General features: G+C 39.0%; 1 protein-coding gene and 1 pseudogene across 3 annotated transcripts in view; both read left to right on the top strand.

The window, feature by feature from the left end:
- Positions 1–2,314, top strand: part of LOC109092039 (leucine-rich repeat flightless-interacting protein 2-like) — a 31,878-nt gene extending 29,564 nt beyond the window's left edge. For all 3 annotated transcript variants that reach the window (XM_042763685.1, XM_042763687.1, XM_042763686.1), the window contains 5 exons: positions 339–388; positions 493–613; positions 791–870; positions 984–1,088; positions 1,190–2,314. In XM_042763685.1, the coding sequence (XP_042619619.1) occupies positions 339–388; positions 493–613; positions 791–870; positions 984–1,088; positions 1,190–1,297 (464 nt within the window). In that variant the 3' untranslated portion in view covers positions 1,298–2,314. The remainder of the gene's footprint in view (positions 1–338; positions 389–492; positions 614–790; positions 871–983; positions 1,089–1,189) is intronic.
- Positions 2,315–22,933: 20,619 nt separating this feature from the next.
- The window catches only part of LOC109093629, a 34,673-nt pseudogene continuing 33,196 nt past the window's right edge, over positions 22,934–24,410 (top strand).

A 24,410-nucleotide genomic window follows, 5' to 3' on the forward strand; every position in this document is an offset into this window, starting at 1 on the left:
CATGTTGCCCATCCTCATCATTCACATCCCAGCATAGGATAGCCTCACTTTTTGCATGTCCTGACTCCTCCCCCTCCATGCATTTGGCTCCTCCCACCCCTGGTATGTGAAATCTTTCCTGTCTAAACATGGAATTTGCTTTAACATGAGAATGTAATATTTATTATTGCAAAACACGTTTTAGATGTTTAACTGTAGTTGTTAAAAATTTATGAATGTACCCAAAAGTGGTTATCATATTCAGTTGAAAAAAAACCTGCAAAAAAAAAAAAATTGTTGTTGTCTAATTGTCCATTCTTTTTTTGTCTAATTGTGTATCTGTTGAACTTGCTTTTCAGAAATTCGCTTGCGAAAACTGGTTGATGAGAGGGAAAACTTAATAGAGCAGGTGTGTTTCTGGCAGATACTGCATTTACATTGACTTTGTCCTTATTTTGTGCCATTGCAAGCATGGTTTTCTGGGGGTTTTTTTTTCCTTTTTTTTCTGTTCAGGTTAAGAGATTAAAAGATCAACTTGAGCAGAAGAAACAGAAGAATGGTACAGAGGACGCATCTAGTCCAGAGGGAGGTGTGCTGGAGAACGGCGCTGACTCCAACATCATGGATATACAGAGTAAGAAACTGCCTGCACTCAGTCAGCTTTAGGGCAAAAGTTTTAGAAACTATCCTTCGGCTCACAATATTCATTACATTTTTTAGCAATAATTTTTAACAGGTTTAGTTTATTGCCAGAGCAAGTAATACCCACGGCCTGAGATGTTGAGAAATGTGTAAATGTTCCTTATTTCAGGGGATGCCACCAGACAAATCAATGACCTCAGATTTAAGCTCGTCAAATCAGAGCAAGAAGTCACAGCACTTGAACAGAATGTGAGTTCCTTTAATATATTTTATTGCTAATAATTGTAACACATTTTATCCTTTTAAAATATGAAATAGTGAAATAACGTTTGAAGTGGTTTTAATTGAAACTCGTGTTGTAGGTCACAAGGCTCGAGGGTCAGGTGACCCGTTACAAAGCCGCATCTGAAAACGCAGAGAAGGTGGAGGATGAACTCAAAGCTGAAAAACGCAAACTTCAGCGTGAGGTACAATAGCCGAATAGTTCTGTTTTCATTTTTAAAAAGTTCTACTTATATCTACATAGAATAATATGAATGGCTTGCACAACTTTTTTTTTTCATGGTAGTTACGCTCTGCGCTGGACAAGATTGAAGAGTTGGAGTCCAGTAACAGCCACCTCTCGAAAAGGCTGGAGAAGATGAAGAGTGGCCGGGGAACAGCAATAACTCCCTAATAGTTTCAGATCTGTCCCATAATCTGCCCGAAATTCCCATTCCCATTGGGCATTTCCTATTATTCTGCACCTTATGCAAAGTTAATAAAACTATAAAAAAGCCCATGAGAACCGTGATGCATTATATTCTGCAACCGTGCCATTTCTTCCTGTTTATCCATTTAGCTTGAGTTCTTCATCTTTGAAGAACCCAGTCAGGACTTTCTGAAGGATGCAGGAGGACTATTAGTGTGCTTCATTCAAATGCACAAACACTGTAGTTTAAAAAGTTAGAATGGTAATTGTCACATTTGAAAGTTGCTGTAACTGAAATGATTCAAGCATAATGTGCAAATCTGCCCGAGATTATTTGGAGAAGGATCTTAAAAGTTACCCTTTGAAGTTCTGAATGTGATTGTGAAGATGTCTGGGTGGTCATTTGTTTGATTTAAGATAAAGACACCTGTTGCTTCACTAAAACAAGACAGACAAGTATGTATGATTGTGCGTGTTTGATGCTTTCATGTGTTCCACTCTAAAAGATATTTTATCATCACTAGTTGAGTTGACTAGATCTTCCTTATGTACCTGAAGCCAAAGGTTCTGGAGTAATATCGAGGTCTCACAGCTGGCTTTTACCATCTGTGTTCTTTTAATTATGTGTTTCCTCTAATGAATTGTCTATAAGGGGCTTCCTAACATGCTGTTCCCTACATGTCAGAAAGACTGATGTGACATAAATGAGGATTTAAATACTGGTTGTTAGTGAATTTTGTTGTTGCACTGATGGTGAAATTCAACCACCTAACTGAACCACATAAATCAGGAAGTTGTTCAAGGATTTCAGGCTGAGCAGCAACCTTTGATGCATTAATTGCTGAAGACTGTTGTGATCACAAATACCATTTATTATCACCATCCCGGATGAGAGGCGGCTCCACCCTGTTTACAAATGCTTTAAACCAATTATAGGTTAACTTTATGAAAACTGAACTGTTATGTTATTACCTGCAATAAAATGTCCATTTTAATTAAAAAGTTGTCTGTAGTCTATATATAAATTCATTTAACATATGCCTTCAGAACAGACCAACGCTGAAGAGTCAGGGTACTGTGAACTACATACTATTTCAAATAAATATTTTTGTGACAAAAAATTTCACAAGTCAATTATTAGAGATAATTTTGCCTTGTGGATTTCTGACCTGTCAAAAGTAATTTTTGACATTTAAAATAGTAGTAAAATTGAGAATAAACTGAGCCAGATGCAATTAAGCTAGAACATATATACAATAATATATAAACAAATAATGTTTACATATATTTGAGATATTTCTGTGTTTGTCTTATTCTGTCATGTATTGTGTGTGGTACTGTAAAAAAAGAATACATATAAACAGCAAGACAAACAGGTTGATATGGAAAATGTATATATAATATACTTTAAACCCAAATAATATTGGTGAAATATAACAGCAACTCTTCCCTCATAAATACCAGTTAATATAATTGTATGTGCAGATATATGATTAGGCTAATAATATTTGTGTAATGTTTTTGAAATGTGAAATAAATGTATAACATTAAATGTAAATTTGACTATCTGTTTAACTGTTCTTACAGTTGACAATTTCTTTAATGTAATTTTCTTATTGAAATTAAGAATTGATTATATTTATATTTCAGTATGCAATAACCTATGAAAGACCATTTCTGCCATGGAAATAAAAATAAAAAAGGTAAATTTCTGAGAAAAAAAAAAGTCTGAATTATCAGATATAAACTCAAAATTTAAAAAAAAAAAAAAAGTCAGAATTGTGAGGTTTTAATTTTATTTTTTTATTTTTTTATCTTGAGGGGGATTCCATAATACAAGTTTATATAATAACCTCTCTTGTACAATATACCTTTAAAATTTATTAGTTCATAATAAATATTTAAATACATAAGTAAAAATAAATAACACATCGAATTAATAATATACAGTGGATTTTTTTAATTTCTACACGAGTAAAAGGAAAAAGCTGTACTCCACAATCAAAAGAGAATGAAGGATGAATATGATAGGCTAGATAAAGAGGTTTTTTGTGATTATTATAGTGCAGCTGAAACACAGGATTTCATTTCTACTTGTTTGTCACTGCGTGCACTAGTGGATGAGCTATATGATTTTTTTTTTAAATTTGATTAATTGTAATCTTTGATTACAACATTCTTACCTCGTGTAACGTCGTTCACTAAAGCAGTGGTTTCCAACCTGGACCCGTTCCTGGAAATTTAGCGCAGGAACTCCGTCAATGAATTGGCTTTGCATTAATTAAGGCCTTGAATCGCGCGAAAAGTCATTACATGTATTTCTGCAGGCATTTACAAATTTTAGATAGTTTAAGGAAAATATTACTAGTTTATTTTGAACATGGGGCCTTCATAATACATGTGTAATTAAATGTCAAGTGGAACCATAAATTAAAAGTATTTTAAATTTGAAATATTTCTATTACTGCAGCATAAAATACTTGTTTCAAAAACATTACAATCCTTTGATGGTAGTGTACACATGTACACATAAGGTTACATATTTATACTAGTCAACATTTGAAGTGGATCAAAACCTTTTATTAATGTCCTAAAACCAACCAAAGTCCAATATCCGTTCTTGTCTTAGGACAACTTGAATGATCATTTTTGATCCACTTCAAGTGTGTGTGTGTGTGTGTGTATATATATATATAGAGAGAGAGAGAGAAAGAGAGAGAGAGAGAGGTTTTACTTAAAAGGGGTATAAAATAAAATAAAATAAAATAAAATAAAATAAAATGTTTTTAGTGGTATACATACCACAGTTTGGGAACCACTGTGGTTTACTTTACTCCATCTGAGATGGGTGGTGATAGTGAGAGCTGGTGTGTGTGTGCATGTGGACATATGCGTGTGCATGCATGTCCGTAATGGCGCGTGTGAATGTGTGTGTGTGTGTGTGCTAAGGTGTTTTTTTTTTTATTTAATTGTATCTACTCTGTTGTTCTTCGGTTCTATGCCGTTGGACATGATCCTGAAGACCCCCATGAAAACGAGATGTTTCATCTCATGGGGTTGATCATCTAATAAATGTTTATAAATAAATAAATATAATTTATTTTATGGGTAGTGTATGACATGAATTAAAACAAAACATTAAAAGCATTAAATCAGATTTGATACCTTCAGAAACCTTGTAATAATCAGTACATCTTTTATTATGAGTTAGCTTAATTGTGCTTCAAGTATGGCAATGGTCAAAGACAAAATGTTGCAAACCACTGCACTAGAATAATATAATATTTGATGTTAAATCTCATGGTCTGTACTTGTTTCTGTTTGCAGGTCTTTGGAACTGTCTGTCATCTTTCATTATACTCACCGTTTCAAATCCCTGATGGTTCTGTCACGTGATGAACGAATGACTTGATAAACCCGGAGACCCGAGAGATGAACTAATCAATTCTCTTTCCGGCACAGACTGCATTGGTTAAGTTTATGGGGCTGTCACGTGATGAAGGAACGACTCAAACCTGAGGACTTGTCAGATAAGAGGTGAGGTGAGCTAATCATAGACTGAAGAACCAGGTAAACAATGAATTAATCTTTTCTGTTTCTTACAGCATTATAGTTTTGTATCGTTTGTAGTGTGATCAATGTTTGTATAATTACTAGTAGACGTTAGGGAAATTACATGTAACATTTTAATTATACTTTGATAAAATGAACGAAATGACTCGAAAAAAGATTTGTTAATTTTGCTGAACGAGACTCAAAGGTCTGAATCGGTAAAATGATCTGAACTTCCCATCACTAATCTGTACTTTCACTGAAGGAATCTAACCTTGAACCATTGAAACAATCTACTTTATAAGTGTTTTCATCTGGAATGTTATGGCTCATACTTTATCATTAAAACTGTAAAATATTAAATTAATTATGCACTTGTTTTAATTCAACTTATTAATCAAACTGATTAACTATTAGCTGGAACTCTCGTTTAATTAACATTCTAACTAGAACTACATCTACAGTGCTAGGCTGACCTATGGTAAGTAAACTTTTTTTTTTTTTGGATTTTCTGTTTCTCAAAGGATATGTTCTTTTTCAATGTTGGTTGTGAAGGAGTCTCAGTGTCACTCTCTTCAGCCTCATCTTTTTCTTCGACCTCTCTTCTTGAGGATGACACATTATCTTCTCCTCATCCTCCTCCTTGCTCATCTTCCTCCTCTGGATCTGCATTGTTCAACATCACTGTGTCCTCTGGATGAGGTTCTGGAGGTTCTGGCTATAGATGCCTACTGTAGTTTCGACTCTCCCTGTCGATTGGCAATCCAACCAGGCTTCTCCAATCATCTTCACCATCTGAACTGTCACAGTGCATTTGATTTTTCTGTGTTGATGTTTTTCCAGCCTTTTTCTTGTTCTCTTTTTCAGGTCTTCAGGGGAGGTGTTCCTATTCTACAGGTAAGTAATCACATAGGAGCAACAGATTTCTGTGCAGTATTCTCATTTTTCCTTTCCCATTTTCAGGTTGAACTTCATATACTGGACTTGAGCTATCCTGGTACTTCCTCTGAGTGACAACATAAACTTGTTCTTTCCAGAATGGTTTGAGCGGGTCCACCTTTCTCCTTAAAGTTATGGACTAGTACTCTATTACCAGGGAACAATTCAGCTCCATGCACTTTCTTGTCATACAGAGCTTTTTCTCTTTCCTTCTCTCTGTGCGACACTCTTGAGGCAAAATGGTAAGCTTCCATCATTCTCTTTCTCCAGGCCTCAGCATAGTCATGGTAAGCGCAGCTTTGGTCCTTCACTGGAACACCCCAAACATGATATCAATGGGCAACCTTGGTGTACGGCCGAAGAGGAGATAATAGGGTGCAAACCCCATCGCCATGTGTGTTCACGGTGTGTGTGTGCGTTCACTGCTGTGTGTGTGCACTTTGGATGGGTTAAATGCAGGGCACAAATTCTGAGTATGGGTCACCATACTTGGCTGTATGTCACGTCACTTTTTTTTTTTTCTCTTTTTTTTTCAACTTGCCAATTTCCCTGTGGGTGATGTGGTGTTGTATGGGAGCCTTTCACACCACTGTACTCTTGCAACTTTGCAAACTGCTTGTTGTCAGATTCCTTGCCTTGATCATGGTACAGCTTCATTGGGAACCCAAACTTCAAAACAAAGTCTCCAAACACTTTCTCTGCAGCTGTCTTGGCACTCTTGTTTCTACAGGCATATGCTTGAACAAACCATGTAAAGTGGTCCATCACAACTAAACTGTATTCATAACCTCCTTTACATGTCTCTAGATGTAAAAAAAAATCAATGGAGACCAGCTCAAATGGATAAGTGGTGGTGATATTGGTCAGAGGATCTCGGGTCGCCCTGTTTGGACCCTTGCTTCTCAGACAACTGCAAACACATGTGACATAGTGTTCCACTTCCCTTTGCATGTGGGGCCAATAAAATCGATCCTTGATTAAGTTCCACAATCGTTCTGCCCCTAGATGGCCCATGTCCTGATGTAACTCCTTATAAACAAGCTGGTGATTTTTTTGGCAGGACCAGCTGATGATGGGTGGCTGTTTTACGGAACAACAAACAATGCTCATCCAAGTATAGTCTGGCTTCTTCCCTCATCAATCCCCGAGCCTCTTTGCCCTGGCTCCTGTTCATGGGCTGTGATTTTGATTTGAGACACATCAAGACTTCTCTGATTTCAGGGTTATCTTCTTGGGCTTTTCTCAGAACTTCCTTTGGGATCTCTGCAACTGATGTGAGCAGTTCCTCCTCCTGTTCTCCTGTTCTCCTGACAGCAGTGACTTAATGGTAAGTGGACACAACCATGGTCCTCTCTCCAAATTATGTACCATCACTGACTGAGTAATACTAACCATGACATCAGGGTGTATTTCTTAAGAGCAGGTTTCCAGGTACTGTTCCATTGATAGCGGTATGCGTGAGAGGCTGTCAGCATCCCAGTTCGATTTTCGAGGACGATATTTGATGGTGAATCGAAAATTGGCAAGTTCGGCTACCAATCTAGATGTGGTGGCATTTAGCTTAGCTGTTGACATCACATATGTGAGAGGGTTATTATCTGTGTACACAGTAAATGATGGCGCATGAAACACATAATCTCTAAACCTCTCACATATGGCCCACTTCATGGCCAAAAATTCCAACTTTCATGAATGGAGATGGTAGTTTTCTCGGGAGGGGTCAGGGCTCTGGATCCTATGCTATCACTACTAACTTGCCTCCTTGCCTTTGATACAGCACTGCGCCGAGGCTTTCCTGTGACGCATCACAGTGGAGTACAAAAGGTTCATTTCGTTCTGGATACCCCAGCATGGGTGGATTGGATAAGCAGTCAATCAACTCACAGAGGACCTTTTGATGCTCATCTGTCCACATGACTGGATGTGATGATGCAAGCTGTCCCTGGCGACTTTTCCCCTTGTCCTTCCGCTTCAGCGGTACTCTTTCTTTTGGTGTTGTAGTTTCAGTGAGCAGCATATAAAGAAGGGCGGCCTTGCAGGGAAATTTCTCAATGTACGACTGGTAGTAAGAGAGAAATCCTAATAACTTCCTCACCTTGCCAACTTTCTTAGGGGTTCTCTCCTTTAGTGCTAGTACTGGAGCGATATCAGCCGGGTCCATTGTGTACCCATCTTTGGTCACCAGCCTCCCTAGGAATTGAACCTGGTTTCTGAACACTACACATTTTCAAGGCGTTAGCTTTACACCATATTTCTGGTAACACTGCACCACCTTTCTAAGGTCCTGAAGATGATTATCAAATTTTTGAATGGACTAGGTTATCATCTAAATAAGGCTGACATAGGTGCATTTGACAATCCGAACGGGACCCTCATCCATTCATATAATCCCCATGGTGTTATGAACACAGTGTGAGGTCGGCTGGATTCCTCAACAAACCTTTACTCATGTTCACCATCACCCTCTGCCTGACACCCCTTCTGCAAATCTTAGCTTCGTTTAGAAAACGGGTGAATGGCACCTTGATATACCATAACATTTCCTCAAGGAATAAAATCACTTTCCCAGACTTTTGCTGTACCTCGAAGATGCAACTCCACACGAACAGCAAGAATCACGAGACACAATTCCTGCACAATTCTGAGCATCTATCTCAGTTACTCTCAATGCTCAAACACAAATAAATTTTAAACCACTCTTATGAATAAATCTCAACTTTTTCAGAGACTAATCCACTGAAACTTATCCACTGATGTTCCTCAATGGCTCTTCACTCATGCACATCCACTTCCGGCTCCACATCCACCATTCATTTCCTGTTTATATATATATAAGCCATGCTGTTGCATTCCCTCATAGTGAAGTATTGCCAGTTCTACTTCCTTACAAAGCATTTGTTTCACAATTATTGGATTGCCTTCTGTTAATGATTTTCCTTGCCTGTTCTGGATTTGGATTACTGTTTTGGATTTGTTTGCTGTTGAACTGTCTCATAGTGTTAACAACCTCTACATTACCCTAACTACAATTCTTTAACGTTTGGATTTGTCTGGTTGATGTTTGATTATCAATAAACTTCTGCACATGGATTCTACTACACCTCTAGTTGCAAACTTGCTACAGAATACTTTGTCTAATCAAGTCCAGTGGAATTATCTCAACTCCAATTGGCATTCTCGTACCAAAGTCTTGAAGTCTGTGTCCAGTCTAAGAGCCCAAGAAAGCCCCCTGTAGTTCTGCTAGGACCATTAACATTTCCCTACTGTCTGTAGTCCCTGGACAGTCCACCTCATCATAGATTGATTCTCAAAGTCTTGCCTAAAGTGTCTCTCTACAGCTAAAGAAATGGCATAAACCCTATTCAACCGGTTTTCAGGGTTTAGAGATCCAGAGATCGTCTCAGACTTTGGACCTCAGGTCATGTCTCTAGTATGGCAGGCATGCAACAAACATCTAGACATTAATATAAGTCTGACTTCTGGTTATAATCCCCAGACAAATTCATTTCAATCATTATTTATTTGTATAGCTCTTTTCACGACACACATCATTGTAAAGCAGCTTCACAGAAAATTAATGTTTCTATATTACAATTAAGAGTAATTTATCAGTGGTAACTATGTCAAAATGATGCCCATATGGCAGAAATATAAAGTTTTAGGATAGTACAAATCTTGCAATTAGTTAATGACAAATGGACAGGTAGAGATTTGATTTTCAGAATGCATCGCGATTCTCTCTGGAATCGATTCTGAGCTTAGTGTTTAACAGCAGATGGCACTCTAGGCTACTTTTTAACCGCACACTTAACTGCTCACGAAGAAGAGCGCTTGTGTGTCTGGATGAGTTCTGACTGTAGATGCCTACTGTAGTTTCGACTCTCCCTGTCGATTGCCAATCCAACCAGGCTTCTCCAATCATCTTCACCATCTGAACTGTCACAGTGCATTTGATTTTTCTGTGTTGATGTTTTTCCAGCCTTTTTCTTGTTCTCTTTTTCAGGTCTTCAGGGGAGGTGTTCCTTTTCTACAGGTAAGTAATCACATAGGAGCAACAGATTTCTGTGCAGTATTCTCATTTTTCCTTTCCCATTTTCAGGTTGAACTTCATATACTGGACTTGAACTATCCTGGTACTTCCTCTGAGTGACAACATAAACTTGTTCTTTCCAGAATGGTTTGAGCGGGTCCACCTTTCTCCTTAAAGTTATGGACTAGTACTCTATTACCAGGGAACAATTCAGCTCCATGCACTTTCTTGTCATACAGAGCTTTTTCTCTTTCCTTCTCTCTGTGCGACACTCTTGAGGCAAAATTGTAAGCTTCCATCATTCTCTTTCTCCAGGCCTCAGCATAGTCATGGTAAGCGCAGCTTTGGTCCTTCACTGGAACACCAAACATGATATCAATGGGCAACCTTGGCGTACGGCCGAAGAGGAGATAATAGGGTGCAAACCCCATCGCCATGTGTGTTCACGGTGTGTGTGCGTTCACTGCTGTGTGTGTGCACTTTGGATGGGTTAAATGCAGGGCACGAATTCTGAGTATGGGTCACCATACTTGGCTGTATGTCACGTCACTTTTATTTTTTTCTCTTTTTTTTCAACTTGCCAATTTCCCTGCGGGTGATATGGTGTTGTATGGGAGCCTTTCACACCACTGTACTCTTGCAACTTTGCAAACTGCTTGTTGTCAGATTCCTTGCCTTGATCGTGGTACAGCGATCAAACTTCAAAACAAAGTCTCCAAACACTTTCTCTGCAGCTGTCTTGGCACTCTTGTTTCTACAGGCATATGCTTGAACAAACCATGTAAAGTGGTCCATCACAACTAAACTGTATTCATAACCTCCTTTACATGTCTCTAGATGTAAAAAAAAATCAATGGAGACCAGCTCAAATGGATAAGTGGTGGTGATATTGGTCAGAGGATCTCGGGTCACCCTGTTTGGACCCTTGCTTCTCAGACAACTGCAAGACCCCATTAATTTAAGTCTGACTTCTGGTTATAATCCCCAGAAAAATTCATTTCAATCATTATTTATTTGTATAGCGCTTTTCAGGACACACATCATTGTAAAGCAGCTTCACAGAAAATTAATGTTTCTATATTACAATTAAGAGTAATTTATCAGTGGTAACTATGTCAAAATGATGTCCATATGGCAGAAATATAAAGTTTTAGGATAGTACAAATCTTGCAGTTAGTTAATGACAAATGGACAGGTAGAGATTTGATTTTCCGAATGCATCGCGATTCTCTCTGGAATCGATTCTGAGCTTAGTGTTTAACAGCAGATGGCACTCTAGGCTACTTTTTAACCGCACACTTAACTGCTCACGAAGAAGAGCGCTTGTGTGTCTGGATGAGTAATGTAAGTGGTTAAATGAACTTGCACCTCGGCTTTTATGATTCGAGATTAATGTAAACAACCCACTGAGAACACTCTTGTTATTCGCATCATCCTTTTCTAATTTATGATTGATTATTTTAGGTTCAATTGGTGCTTGTGTAAGGAACTGGAAGTAAGCAGAGTGTGGCTGTTTCTAAATCAAGCAGTGCCATCACCTGCTGTTAAAAGCTAAGCTCAGAATCGATTCCAGAGAGAATAGGATGCACTCTGAAAAATTGCAGAATCGATCCACAAATCGATTTATTGTCGCACCTCTAGTAGAGATGTTAAATCAATAAATTTCCCTTGGCCTGACAAACCTTCTGAGATACATGTGGTGGATGACTGGATTCTGATTCAATAAAACGTGTTAGAAAAACTACAAATGTGGTGGATGCGCGTGATCAAAGGTTAGGTAGAGAGGTTTACAAGTTTACAGGGGTTTGAGTTACTAATAATCAAAATTTAACCAGGTAATTTATTGTTATCTGTGTTATATTTCATCTGCAACAACAATGTGAACTTTTATAAACATCCATTTGGTCGTTAACTTTTAAATGCCTCATTATTCAAAAAATATGAGCAGAGTTCTTAGCATGAAAGACCCGCGACTGGCAGATCAACGAGCAGTAGGAAGTTTAATGAAATGAAATGTGAAGGATGTAAACTGTTACAAGATGATTGACAAGTCAGTTTACAGTGACAGTGTGCATGTAACAGGTACGACAGAGCGGTCCTTTAAAGACGCAATTGTGTGATGTGATAGTATGTCCCAAAGCTTGCCTATTCATCTACTACACACTCAAAAGTGTGTAATTTTTCTTCACCAAAAGAGTACATTAAGGGCGTACTATAAGTAGGCACATTGAGATGCAGGGCCAGACTTCATTTCCCATAATCCTTTGCCCGGAATCATCAGCACTCATTGTTTGCACCTGTGTCTCATAAGCATTGTGTCATTATTGTAATTCTAAACCTTGTATCCTGGATTTCCCGTGTCTTGGTTCTGTTATTCTGCATGTTTTCTGGATTACTCTGTTGGCCTCAGCCCCTTTCTCTGTGGTTGTTTTGGATTGCCTACTTGTAGAGATGGGAAATCGAGGCTTTCTGAGCCATTTGAGGCTTTCATGAAATTGTGCCAAAAAATGGTTAATTACTCGAAGATTTTAACACAGTGCGCATTAGCGACATCTGGTGGTCAGACTTGGTTTCTCCTCCAAATCTAACAAAACATCACGGAGCAGAGGATAATTTGAAAAAGTTTTTAATCTGTACCAACTAATGTCATACATAGTCTTGTCAATGAATTCACAATTTGATCAATAATATAAAATATACAAGTGTGTGATTAATTATAATTAATATTTGACATGAGTAGTAACAAAAATATTTTGGTTGAGCTGTTCTGCTATAGAACATGATAAAATGCAATAGAGGTGTGACATGCATTCAGTTTCTGTCTGGTGTTGAGGTAATTCTAAACTATTCTACTGAATCCCAAATAAATGTACACACACACACACACACACACACACACACACACACACACACACACACACACACACACACACAACCAAGTCAATGTACTGTAAAGTCAAACACAAGAGTAATGCGAAGCACCAATTTTTTTCAAGCCAGCTGTCCCGGCCTTCCGATACTGCATGACGTTCGAAGCTTCAAACATCATCAATCACGTGGTATTTATCATTTTTATACAAGCAGTGGTTCTATTCCCATTTTGGATTTGATAAAGGAGAGGATATCAGGCTGTATATGTAAACATTCACCACTGGCTGAAAGATTAAAAAGTAATCTAGGTGAAAATTGTATCCTTTGTAGCTCTGCTTCTACAGCATTCTTTATTCCAGTGGCAGTGGACAGAACTCCACTTGAGATCTTCAGCAGGACCAGCCTCATCATCACTGGATCCTCCACCAGTCATATCAATTAACAGCTGAGGTACTCCTAGCTGGTGTCTACTTCCAGAAGCAGCAGTGAAAACATGGTCCGTGACATACTGTAGTGCTGCCCCAGTATTTAGGTTTCTTTCACCTTTTGCTGTAAGGCCATTAAAGGAATAAATTACAGCTTTCTTACTACTGTACATATTAAGTAGGAAATAAATCAAAGCATCTTCGCTGTACTGTATTACAGCAACTCGAACAATTTCCTGTTCACTGTCAAGATCCTCTACCATTCTCCGAATAAACAGATGGCAAGAAGTACATTTTTTTGAGTCATCAGAGCCATCAAGGAGAAAAACTATATTCCGTTTGTTAATTCCTGTAACAGGCAAGTTACCAAGAAAAGAAAAAGAAAAGGATATTGGAATAAATCTGACTCATTCAATGTATAAATTGAATAGCAAATGCTAAAAGTGTACAAAAGCAAAATGCAAGTAAATCAAAGAACATCAATGACATCGAACCCTCAAAAAAATTGTTGTGGTTCTGGATGTGAATAGCATTGAACAAGAAAAAGCTCTTGCAAGTGAAATAGAGTTTTAAAACACTCCCGTGGAATGAACATCTTTATGTGCAAAAGATGTAAACTAAACTAAATACATGGAAAACATGCAGAAATACTTAGGGAAGAAAGATTTAAAGGTGCCATAGAATGCATTGATACAGTGTGTATGTTAAGTTTTATCTCAAAATACCCCACAGATCGTTTTTTTATAGCTTGTTGAAGTTGGCACTTTTAGGGTTTGAGCCAAAATGCACTGTTGTTGTCCCCTTTAAATGAAAATGAGCGGGTGCTCCCGCCTCCCTTTTCAGAAGAGTGCGAAGCGGTTCGGGGTTGGTTGGTGGGGTGACCGTAGCAGGAGGATTAATGGCATAATGAAAAAATGGGTTTTAATTTAGATAAATGAAAAACGGGATGGACTCTCCTGTATGCAGGAGGAAGTTTAAGGTGGACAGCCACTGGGCTAAGGATCTTGGTGACTGTGAATGGGCCGATGAATTTAGGAGTTAATTTATTAGAAATGGAGCAAAGGGAAGTAATCTTGGATGAAAGCCACACTTTTTGACCGACGACATACACGGGAGGCTTAGACCGGTGGCAATCGGCTTGGGCCTTGGTGCGTGCTCTCATCCGGAGGAGAGTCTATCGGGCTATCTCCAGGTGCGATGAACCCTCTGGATGAAGACATGGGTGGAGGCGACCACGATTTCGGGTTCCAGACTCGAAAAAATAGGTGGTTGTTACCCTAAACTGAAATGGTGAGAGGCCCGTGGATGACACTGGCAGTGAGTTATGAGAATACTCAATCCATGAGAGTTGCTGGCTCCAAAAGGAAGGGTTCTGAGAAACCAATCATCATAACATTCACTCTTAGTCCTGGTTGGCCCACTCTGTCTGACTGTTACTCTGAGGGTAGAAACCAGAGGACAAACTGACAAAATTTTGAGATGAATTGGGGTCCCCTGTTGGAAACCACATCCGTCGGGAGGCCATGAATATGAAAGAAGTGGTACTGTGTTGCCCTGAGAGGGCGGTAGGCTTGTGACGAAATCTAGTGCGATGTGGGACCAGGGTCTCGAAAGCACTGACAGCGACTGAAGAAGCCCCTCTGGGGGCCGATTGGAAGTCTTACCACGAGCACAGACAGAGCAGGCCAAAATAAAACCCTGAATGCCCTGAGCCATATATGGCCACCAGAATCGTTGTTTAACTAGGAACATAGTACGATTAACCCCTGGATGGCAATGTTCTTGTGATCGGTCCAGACAATAAAGGGAACTCCTGAACCCTCTAGCCAGCGACGCCACTCATCCAGCACTAACTTAACTGCCAGCAACTCTCAGTTACCAGTGTCATTGTTGCATTCTGCGGGAGACAAATGATGTGAAAAAAATGTGCATCTTATCATCCGCGGATGCGCTGTGAAAGAACCGCACCTACCTCCACCTCCAAAGCGTCGACCTCCACCACAAACTGATGCAAAGGCTCAGGGGCTATGAGGATGGGAGCCGAAACTAAGTGGCCCTTAAGGTTAGAAAATGCAACCTCAGCTGCATTACACCACCTGAATGTCGTTTTGTTGGAGGTCAAGGCGGTCAGAGGAGCGACTGAAATTGTTGGCTGTTGGCTGAAATTGCAAACGAAACGGCAGTAAAAATTGGCGAACCCCAGGAACCTCTGCAGGGACTTGCCAGAATCTGGAATTGGCCAATCCACCACAGCCTTGAACTTGTTGGGGTCCATGTGCACGCCCTCGGATGAGACGATGTATGCCAAAAACAGAATGGACTGTGCATGGAAGACGCATTTCTCCCGCCTTGACAAAAAGCCTATTCTCTTGCAGCCTCTGAAGCACTCGCCTCACGTGCTGAATATGTTCCTGGAGAGAACAGGAAAAATTCAATATGTCATCCTGGTAGACATACAGGTCCTTCTCAAAAAATTAGCATATTGTGAAAAAGTTCATTATTTTCCATAATGTAATGATAAAAATTAAACTTTCATATATTTTAGATTCATTGCACACCAACTGAAATATTTCAGGTCTTTTATTGTTTTAATACTGATGATTTTGGCATACAGCTCATGAAAACCCAAAATTCCTATCTCAAAAAATTAACATATTTCATCCGACCAATAAAAGAAAAGTGTTTTTAATACAAAAAAAAGTCAACCTTCAAATAATTATGTTCAGTTACGCACTCAATACTTGGTCGGGAATCCTTTTGCAGAAATGACTGCTTCAATGCGGCGTGGCATGGAGGCAATCAGACTGTGGCACTGCTGAGGTGTTATGGAGGCCCAGGATGCTTCGATAGCGGCCTTAAGCTCATCCAGAGTGTTGGGTCTTGCGTCTCTCAACTTTCTCTTCACAATATCCCACAGATTCTCTATGGGGCTACAGGTCAGGAGAGTTGGCAGGCCAATTGAGCACAGTAATACCATGGTCAGTAAACCATTTACCAGTGGTTTTGGCACTGTGAGCAGGTGCCAGGTCGTGCTGAAAAACGAAATCTTCATCTCCATAAAGCTTTTCAGCAGATGGAAGCATGAAGTGCTCCAAAATCTCCTGATAGCTAGCTGCATTGACCCTGCCCTTGATAAAACACAGTGGACCAACACCAGCAGCTGACATGGCACTCCAGACCATCACTGACTGTGGGTACTTGACACTGGACTTCAGGCATTTTGGCATTTCCTTCTCCCCAGTCTTCCTCCAGACTCTGGCACATTGATTTCCGAATGACATGCAAAATTTGCTTTCATCCGAAAAAAGTACTTTGGACCACTGAGCAACAGTCAAGTGCTGCTTCTCTGTAGCCCAGGTCAGGCGCTTCTGCCGCTGTTTCTGGTTCAAAAGCACACGCCTGTGCACGGTGGCTCTGGATGTTTCTACTCCAGACTCAGTCCACTGCTTCCGCAGGTCCCCCAAGGTCTGGAATCGGTCCTTCTCCACAATCTTCCTCAGGGTCCGGTCACCTCTTCTCGTTGTGCAGCGTTTTTTGCCACACTTTTCCCTTCCCACAGACTTCCCACTGAGGTGCCTTGATACAGCACTCTGGGAACATACTATTCGTTCAGAAATTTCTTTCTGTGTCTTACCCTCTCGCTTGAGGGTGTCAATGATGGCCTTCTGGGTTAACCTCTTACCCATGATTGCGGTTTGAGTAATGAACCAGGCTGGGAGTTTTTAAAAGCCTCAGGAATCTTTTGCAGGTGTTTAGGGTTAATTAGTTGATTAAGATGATTAGGTTAATAGCTCGTTTAGAGAACCTTTTCATGATATGCTAATTTTTTGAGATAGGAATTTTGGGTTTTCATGAGCTGTATGCCAAAATCATCAGTATTAAAACAATAAAAGACCTGAAATATTTCAGTTGGTGTGCAATGAATCTAAAATATATGAAAGTTTAATTTTTATCATTACATTATGGAAAATAATGAACTTTTTCACAATATGCTAATTTTTTGAGAAGGACCTGTATATGAACTGGTGGACCCAGGGGCGGATTTAGTTTGCACACGTTTACCTAGATCAACCTTGAGGTTCCTTTTTTGTCGTTATGCTTGCTGCTGCACAATGGTGCCACATTGTTGTGTCCAATCTTTCTACATTTTTTATGTACGTTATAATGGGATTCTTTCATTTACATTTACATTTACATTTATTCATTTAGCAGACACTTTTATTATTTAATGTTGTAGACCATGAAATAGCAATTGATTTACCGTTGAAATACAAGTTTTAACAAAAAACTAAATAAATTATAAAATGATAAACCTCACAATTGAACCTTTAAACCATTTTTTAAGAAGAGAGATGAGTCAGAAATATAAATTATTATATTATTTAAAACAGATTTATGTGGGTGAATTTTGGCATTGGTCTGAACAAAAACTGCAGACTGGATTATTGAAAATGCACATTCATTCTCTGTCAGTAGGAGGTGCTTTTGGAACGTCAGAAATACAGTGGTGTGAAAAAGTGTTGGTCCCCTTCCTGATTTCTTATTTTTTTTGCATGTTTGTCACACTTTAATGTTTCAGATCATCAGACAAATATGAATATTAGTCAAAGACAACACAAGTAAACACAACGCAGTTTTTAAATGAAGATTTTTATTATTAAGGGAAAACAAAATCCAAAACTACATGGCCTTGTGTGAAGAAGTGTTTGCCCCCCTGTTAAAACTAAAACTGTTTATCACACCTGAGTTCAATTATTCTAGCCACACCCAGATCTTATTACTGCCACACCTGTTCGCAATCAAGAAATCTCTTAAAAGGACCTGCCTGACAAAGTTAAGTAGACCAAAAAAATCCTCAAAAGCTAGACATCATGCCAAGAACCAAAGAAATTCAGAAACAAATGAGAAAGAAAGTAATTGAGATCTATCAGTCTGGAAAAAGGTTATAAAGCCATTTCTAAAGCTTTGGGACTCCAGCGAACCACAGTGAAAGCCATTATTCACAAATGCCAAAAACATGGAACAGTGGAGAACCTTCCCAGAAGTGGACAACCGGCCAAAGTTACCCCAAGAGCACAGCGACAACTCATCCAAGAGGTCACAAAAGACCCCAGACATACTGATTATCCCCAAGACTTTTGGGAAAATACTCTGTGGACTGACGAGACAAAAGTTGAACTTTTTGGAAGGTGTGTGTCCCATTACGTCTGGCATAAAAGTAACACTGTATTTCAGAAAAGAACATCATGCCAACAATAAAATATGGGGGTGGTAGTGTGATGGTCTGGGGCTGTTTTGCTGCTTCAGGACCTGGAAGACTTGCTGTGATAAATGGAAATTCTGCTGTTTACCAAAAAATCCTGAAGGAGAATGTCCTGCCATCTGTTCGTGACCTCAAGCTGAAGCGAACTTGGGTTCTGCAGCAGGACAATGATCCAAAACACACCAGCAAGTCCACCTCTAAATGGCTGAAGAAAAACAAAATGAAGACTTTGGAGTGGCCAAGTCAAAGTCCTGACCTGAATCCTATTGAAATGCCGTGGCATGACCTTAAAAAGGCAGTTCATGCTCGAAAACCCTCCAATGTGGCTGAATTGCAACAATTCTGCATAGATGAGTGGACCAAAATTCCTCCACAGCGCTGTAACAGACTCATTGCAAGTTTTTGCAAATGCTTGATTGCAGTTGTTGCTGCTAAGGGTGGCCCAACCAGTTATTAGGTTTAGGGGGCAAACACTTCTTCACACAGGGCCATGTAGTTTAGGATTTTGTTTTCCCTTAATAATAAAAACCTTCATTTAAAAACTGCATGATGTGTTCACTTGTGTTATCTTTTACTAATATTTAAATTTGCTTGATGATCTGAAACATTATAGTGTGACAAACATGCAAAAAATTAAGAAATCGGGAAGGGGGCCAACAATTTTTCACACCACTGTATAGTGGTTTCCCCGGTAATGGCTGTAAAAAAATCAGCTCAGCACATAAATGATACTTTATCAGGTAAAATGAAAATGTGATCGAAATTTTTCTGAAGACAATCAGTTCCCTTCAGAGGTTCATTCATATTAAAACTGTAATTTACACACCTGTAATATTTTGTTCTAAGGCATTTTTGTAAAAGTTTCTTAAATATCTTAATTTAACTAAGGCTTCATCCTGGCTTAAGCTAAGCCCTGTTTGTGAAACTGAGCCTTCAAGTTTTTAAACTAATTAACATGGGCATGGCCAAATATGGATGCTTTAAGTAATATATATTTATTATTAGCGAAACCATAGTTAACAGAGCATAAAGAGTAGACATATTTCATAGGTCAAAGATGTTTTTCAAAGAACTTGTTCATGTCTATTAGACACATGAAAAAAAAAACATAGAAATACTAGGTTCCTATTCTCTTTCTTTGTACTGAGCAATTTACTTACACAAACCTGTTTGCAATTTCACAGGACGGCAGCACACTTCTTCTGAACATGCAAAATGTGCATTTATTATTTATTATTACATTTGTTTGCCTCTCTGGGCCACATACTGCATTTTGATGCAGCTAAATTCTCAAAACTGTTTTCATTGATATATTTGACTGTTTCTGTTGTCAGACAATGGTATGAATAGGAAATAGTGAAAGGCGACCCATTAAGACAAACCAGCTCTCCCTTCCAAGATGTTAATCTGCACAAAAATCCTGATTTATAATTGTGCTATCGTCTGATAAAATCAAATAGGCTACACATAAGATAAAGACAACAGCTGTGCTATGATTTCGGCTATACTTGCATGTAAAATTAGAGAAGCAACATATCTGTGTTTTAACTGAAAGCGCAGCTCCTTTCACCCACGGTTTGAACCAGGTTCACCGTTTCCCCCTGAAACACAGAGCAAGTTACAGACGAACAGGCAGACATGAGACAAGAGGAGTGACAATAATCGCTCCATGCAGCGATGGAGTTGCGCCCCCAGACCACACAAGGGTTGTGGAGAACCAGCCAGGGGTGACCCAGGACGATCGGAGTGAGTGGGGAGTTAGTGAGCAGAAATTGGATCTTCTCAGAGTGATTCCCTGAAGTGATGAGTGTAACCGGACCAGTGTGTAATGGCAGGCAGCCCTCGTCCATTAAGAGCATTAACCAGGACCTCATCCTTTAGGGGAAAATAGGCAGTTGTAAGTGTACAGCCAAATTAATGTCCAAAAGATTACCTTTGGCTCCTGAATCCACCAATGCCTTGCAGGAGTGGGTATTGGTTGCCCATAGTAATCAAACCGGAAGGAGAGTTGAAGCATTTGAAGCACATTTTACCGACAATGCACCCGACCGTAACCTCGGGTCTATGGCCGGGCCTGGCCTTTTATTGGTCACCTGGCTGCGAGGTGGACCGCAGTATAAACATAGTGCTCTCTCCCTCACACGGTTCCTCTCCTCCTGAGACAGTCCAGCCCTGCCCACCTGTATAGGTTCAGATTCGAAGACTGGTCCGATCTCATTGATCCCGGTGGCTGAAAACTCTGATGTTTCAGGAACTAAAGTCTGCAAAACTCGTTGGTCTCTGTGTTACAGCTGGGCATCCATCCGAATGACCAACATGATCAATCCATCCAGATCAGGGGAAAGTTCCAGCTAAAAAATCTCTCCTTAGTGAATTGAGCCCCAGTGCAGCTGGATGAGTCAGAGAGAACCAGAGGAGACAGTGCGATATCTCTTGAGTCACAAAAGCCCCTTTCACACTGCGATTCCGGCAAATACACGGGTAATGTGTCCCGGCATTTGTACCTGGGTCGCTAGATTTAGCACTTTCACACTGCCAGTGATTACCCGGAATATGTGAGTGCTTTCACACACAACCCGTAAAGGTCCCGTGAAGACACGCGATATCAGGGTGTGACGTGTAATGTACGAGTCGAAAACGCTAGGCACGTTAACTTTCATTGAAGCTGGTGAACGATCTCAGCTTCATCGCGGAAAGTGAGGAACTAACTGATCTCTGCTTCGTTACAGTTTGCACATATTTGTTTCATCGCGAACGTTGATCTGCCTTCAAAACACGCTAAAAGAGTCATCACTACGACACGGCATTAGTTCTGGCTTTTGTTCACACAGCGCTCGTTCCGGGACTGAACCCGGCAATGTTACTAGGTCCCCGACCCGGGTTCAATCCCAGAATCAATCCCGGGACGTGTTTGCTTTCACACAGAAGTCGACCCGGCAATGTTCCGGCAATTTGCCGGGTCCAACGTGCAGTGTGAAAGGGGCTAAACAGATCCACCTGAGCCTGGCCAAAAACTCTCCATATCTGCTTCACCACCTCGGGGTGAAGCATCCATTCCCCGGGCTTTGACCCCTGCCTCGACAGGATGTCTGCTCCCATTTTGAGATGCCCAGGACTGTGTATTATGGGCGTAAATGCAGGCCTACTTGGTGGAGGCATCGTCTGTACGCATTTATATATATTTATATATATATATATATATATATATATATATATATATATTATATATTATATATATATATATCTATATATATAATATATATATATATAATTTCTTAATTATTTTTATGAGCTTCAATGCATTTCAAGTTTAATTGTTTAATTTTATTTTGTTTTTAATGCTGCTCTTTTTTCTGGACGAATGACTAATTTTAAGCACAAATAGTGAATTAAGCAAGCTTTTAAAAGAAAATAATAATAATAATAATAGTAATAATAATAACTGCTATTAGATAAATAGTTAAATAGTAAACAGGATTTTTGTCTGTTTCTTCAAGCATTAATAGTTCAGTATAACAGTTGACCCTGGTGAACAGAGGAAAGGAAAGCCTTAAAAGGCCCTATAAGACAACAGGCTGTATTTTTCTAAAGATGGACTACTCTTTTAAATACTATTCTTGTAAATTGCTTTTGTGTTTGTGTAGCAAGTTGATAGAGATAGGGAAACTCTTGTTCTTCTCAAAATCAATAGACTGCATCGCTTCTGCAGAATTTATGTTTAATTTCTTTAATTTGACATTGATCTATTATAATTGCACACAGTGGAGCAGAATTTGTCAACACATCTCTTATTTGTTGGGTAATCACTGCATTGAATCATGGGCATCAGTTGTTTATTCTCAAGGATTCTGACATAATTCAGAGCACAGTGAGGCTAGTTAATTCAACACTGAGATACAGCAACAGAAACAGGTGTTTTCTGGGCTGAATTAAATGTATTACAATATTACTTTTCAGATTTAACACAACAGTAAACGTCTGATCTCTCAGAATTGACACCTCACTTTGATCCACCCAACTTAAGTCAGCTTGTTCTCATTGTGTGCAAAATGCCAGAGAACTTGTTTTATAGTTTTCACATTTCACATGTATCATGTAATATTTAAGCTTGTTACTCATTATCTGAATATGTTTTCTGATTTTGTTGCTACTGAACAGATGTAACCGATTTATATGTCTTTGTGTGTTTTTTTATTCATATAATAAATAATAAAAAAAAAATCCTTTAATTTGCTTGATTCATCTCTTCAGATTTAGAAACAAATGTCCTCATCCAGAACCCTGTTTGCCACAGTAATCTAAACAAGTCCAATCCAAAAAGTGATTCATATATTGAATCATATATTGTGTTTGTGATTATTCCTTCAGTGGTTAGCCAAGGATACAGTTTGAGTTGGAGGAGTCTAAGGGGGGTAAAAAAAGTCTTGCTTTGGTTTGCTACATCACCTTCCCAAAAAGGAATAGCCAAACCAAAAACGGACTTGGGTCTGTTTCTCATTTATGACTCTCCCACTCTCTTTTTTCCCCTCGTTGTGCTTTTTCCTTCTTCTCTATGCAGAGGAAAGTAAGAGGTGTGAAAATATTGTGTGGCTTTTCTCCAGGATTATCTGAGTTGTGTGTTCTGTCCCAGGCTGGAGTGAGTGGAACTGCTCCTCTGGAGAGCACACAGTCAGCTCAACGGACGAGAGTCTCACAGTAGAGCTCCGGTACGTGAGCTTATCAGTTTAACCAATCCAGAACAGTTCTCAGAAGGGAAATACCAGGAAGACAATGACCTAAGAGTTGTCTTTTTGCAATTATTTAAAATTTTATTGAAAGATTGTGGAATATAGCGTTCTGCATTCTTTATTCCAGAGGTAAGTTACTTGGTTATATATGAGTCATGCAAATATGTCTTTGTAAGATGAGCATTTAAGTGCATGAGTGAGAATCATCAAGATGGTGTGGGTTAAGAATTCACTGGGTACACTAAATTTCAATGCTTTGGGAGAAAAAAAAGAATTTTTCTTGCACCACAGGAAGAGGCATTGCAGAAGGCAGAGCAAAAGTGCTCTGATAAGTAGAATACTTGAGGAGGGGCTCAGTGTTAAGAGTGAACAATTTAGCAGGAAAGTTTTTGAGACCATTGTTACAGTCATGTGTTTGTGATATGGTTACACATAACCTCTATGATTCTGTTATGTAAAAGTGTAAAATAAACATTTTTCTATAAAGGATATATTGCAGAATTTTCCTCTTAACTGTCTGGTTTAGTTGTTATGTCGATTTTTGTTTTCATCAAGATGATATTTAATCAGGATGAGAATAATATTGATTATGATCTTGTTTAAAAAGAAGCAAGAAGCAGAACAAGTCAGGAAGTTTTGTTGCACTTTTCTACCACTATAGACACTATTCAAACTGCGCTGTAAAGACAGAGTGATGTGAAACACTTTTTCCACTGTCTTTGCCAGAGGGACAAAGAATGCTGGGAGAGTTAGAGCTGAGGCATTACATTTAAGTGAAGCAGAAACAGATGTGGACCCTTGAAAACACCAGAAAATCTAAATCCATTGCAATACTTTCCCATTGACTTGCATACATACAGGCAAACATGTAACTGTCACCACAAACACAGAATTGTAGGGTACTGATATTTACCCTTTAGGGGAAGATAAGGTGTACATTTGATGGTGTTGCTCCAGTGACAAGCTAAAGTTAAAATTTGTACACATTTTTTTTTTTTTTTTTTTTGAGAGTGTGGGCATTAGAATTCCTCTGTTGGGCCAGCTAGAGGTCAATGTTGACACCTTGTATTACTCATTTGGTGCTTTTAGCATTTAGACTGAGGTTGGTACAAACATGTTTTTCATCCCATTATTGTTGCTTGGGCATTAAAACATTGAAAATGTTACATGTCATGTTACATTAAATATTATAAATTTACTTGTAATACATTTAAACATAATACCATTGTGTGCTGAAATTTGAAAATGTTTTAAAACTAATTCTGCATCCAAATGAAATAAATGCCAACTG

The sequence above is a fragment of the Cyprinus carpio genome, chromosome A9, assembly GCF_018340385.1.
Source record: "Cyprinus carpio isolate SPL01 chromosome A9, ASM1834038v1, whole genome shotgun sequence".
Classification (NCBI taxonomy): Eukaryota; Metazoa; Chordata; class Actinopteri; order Cypriniformes; family Cyprinidae; genus Cyprinus; species Cyprinus carpio.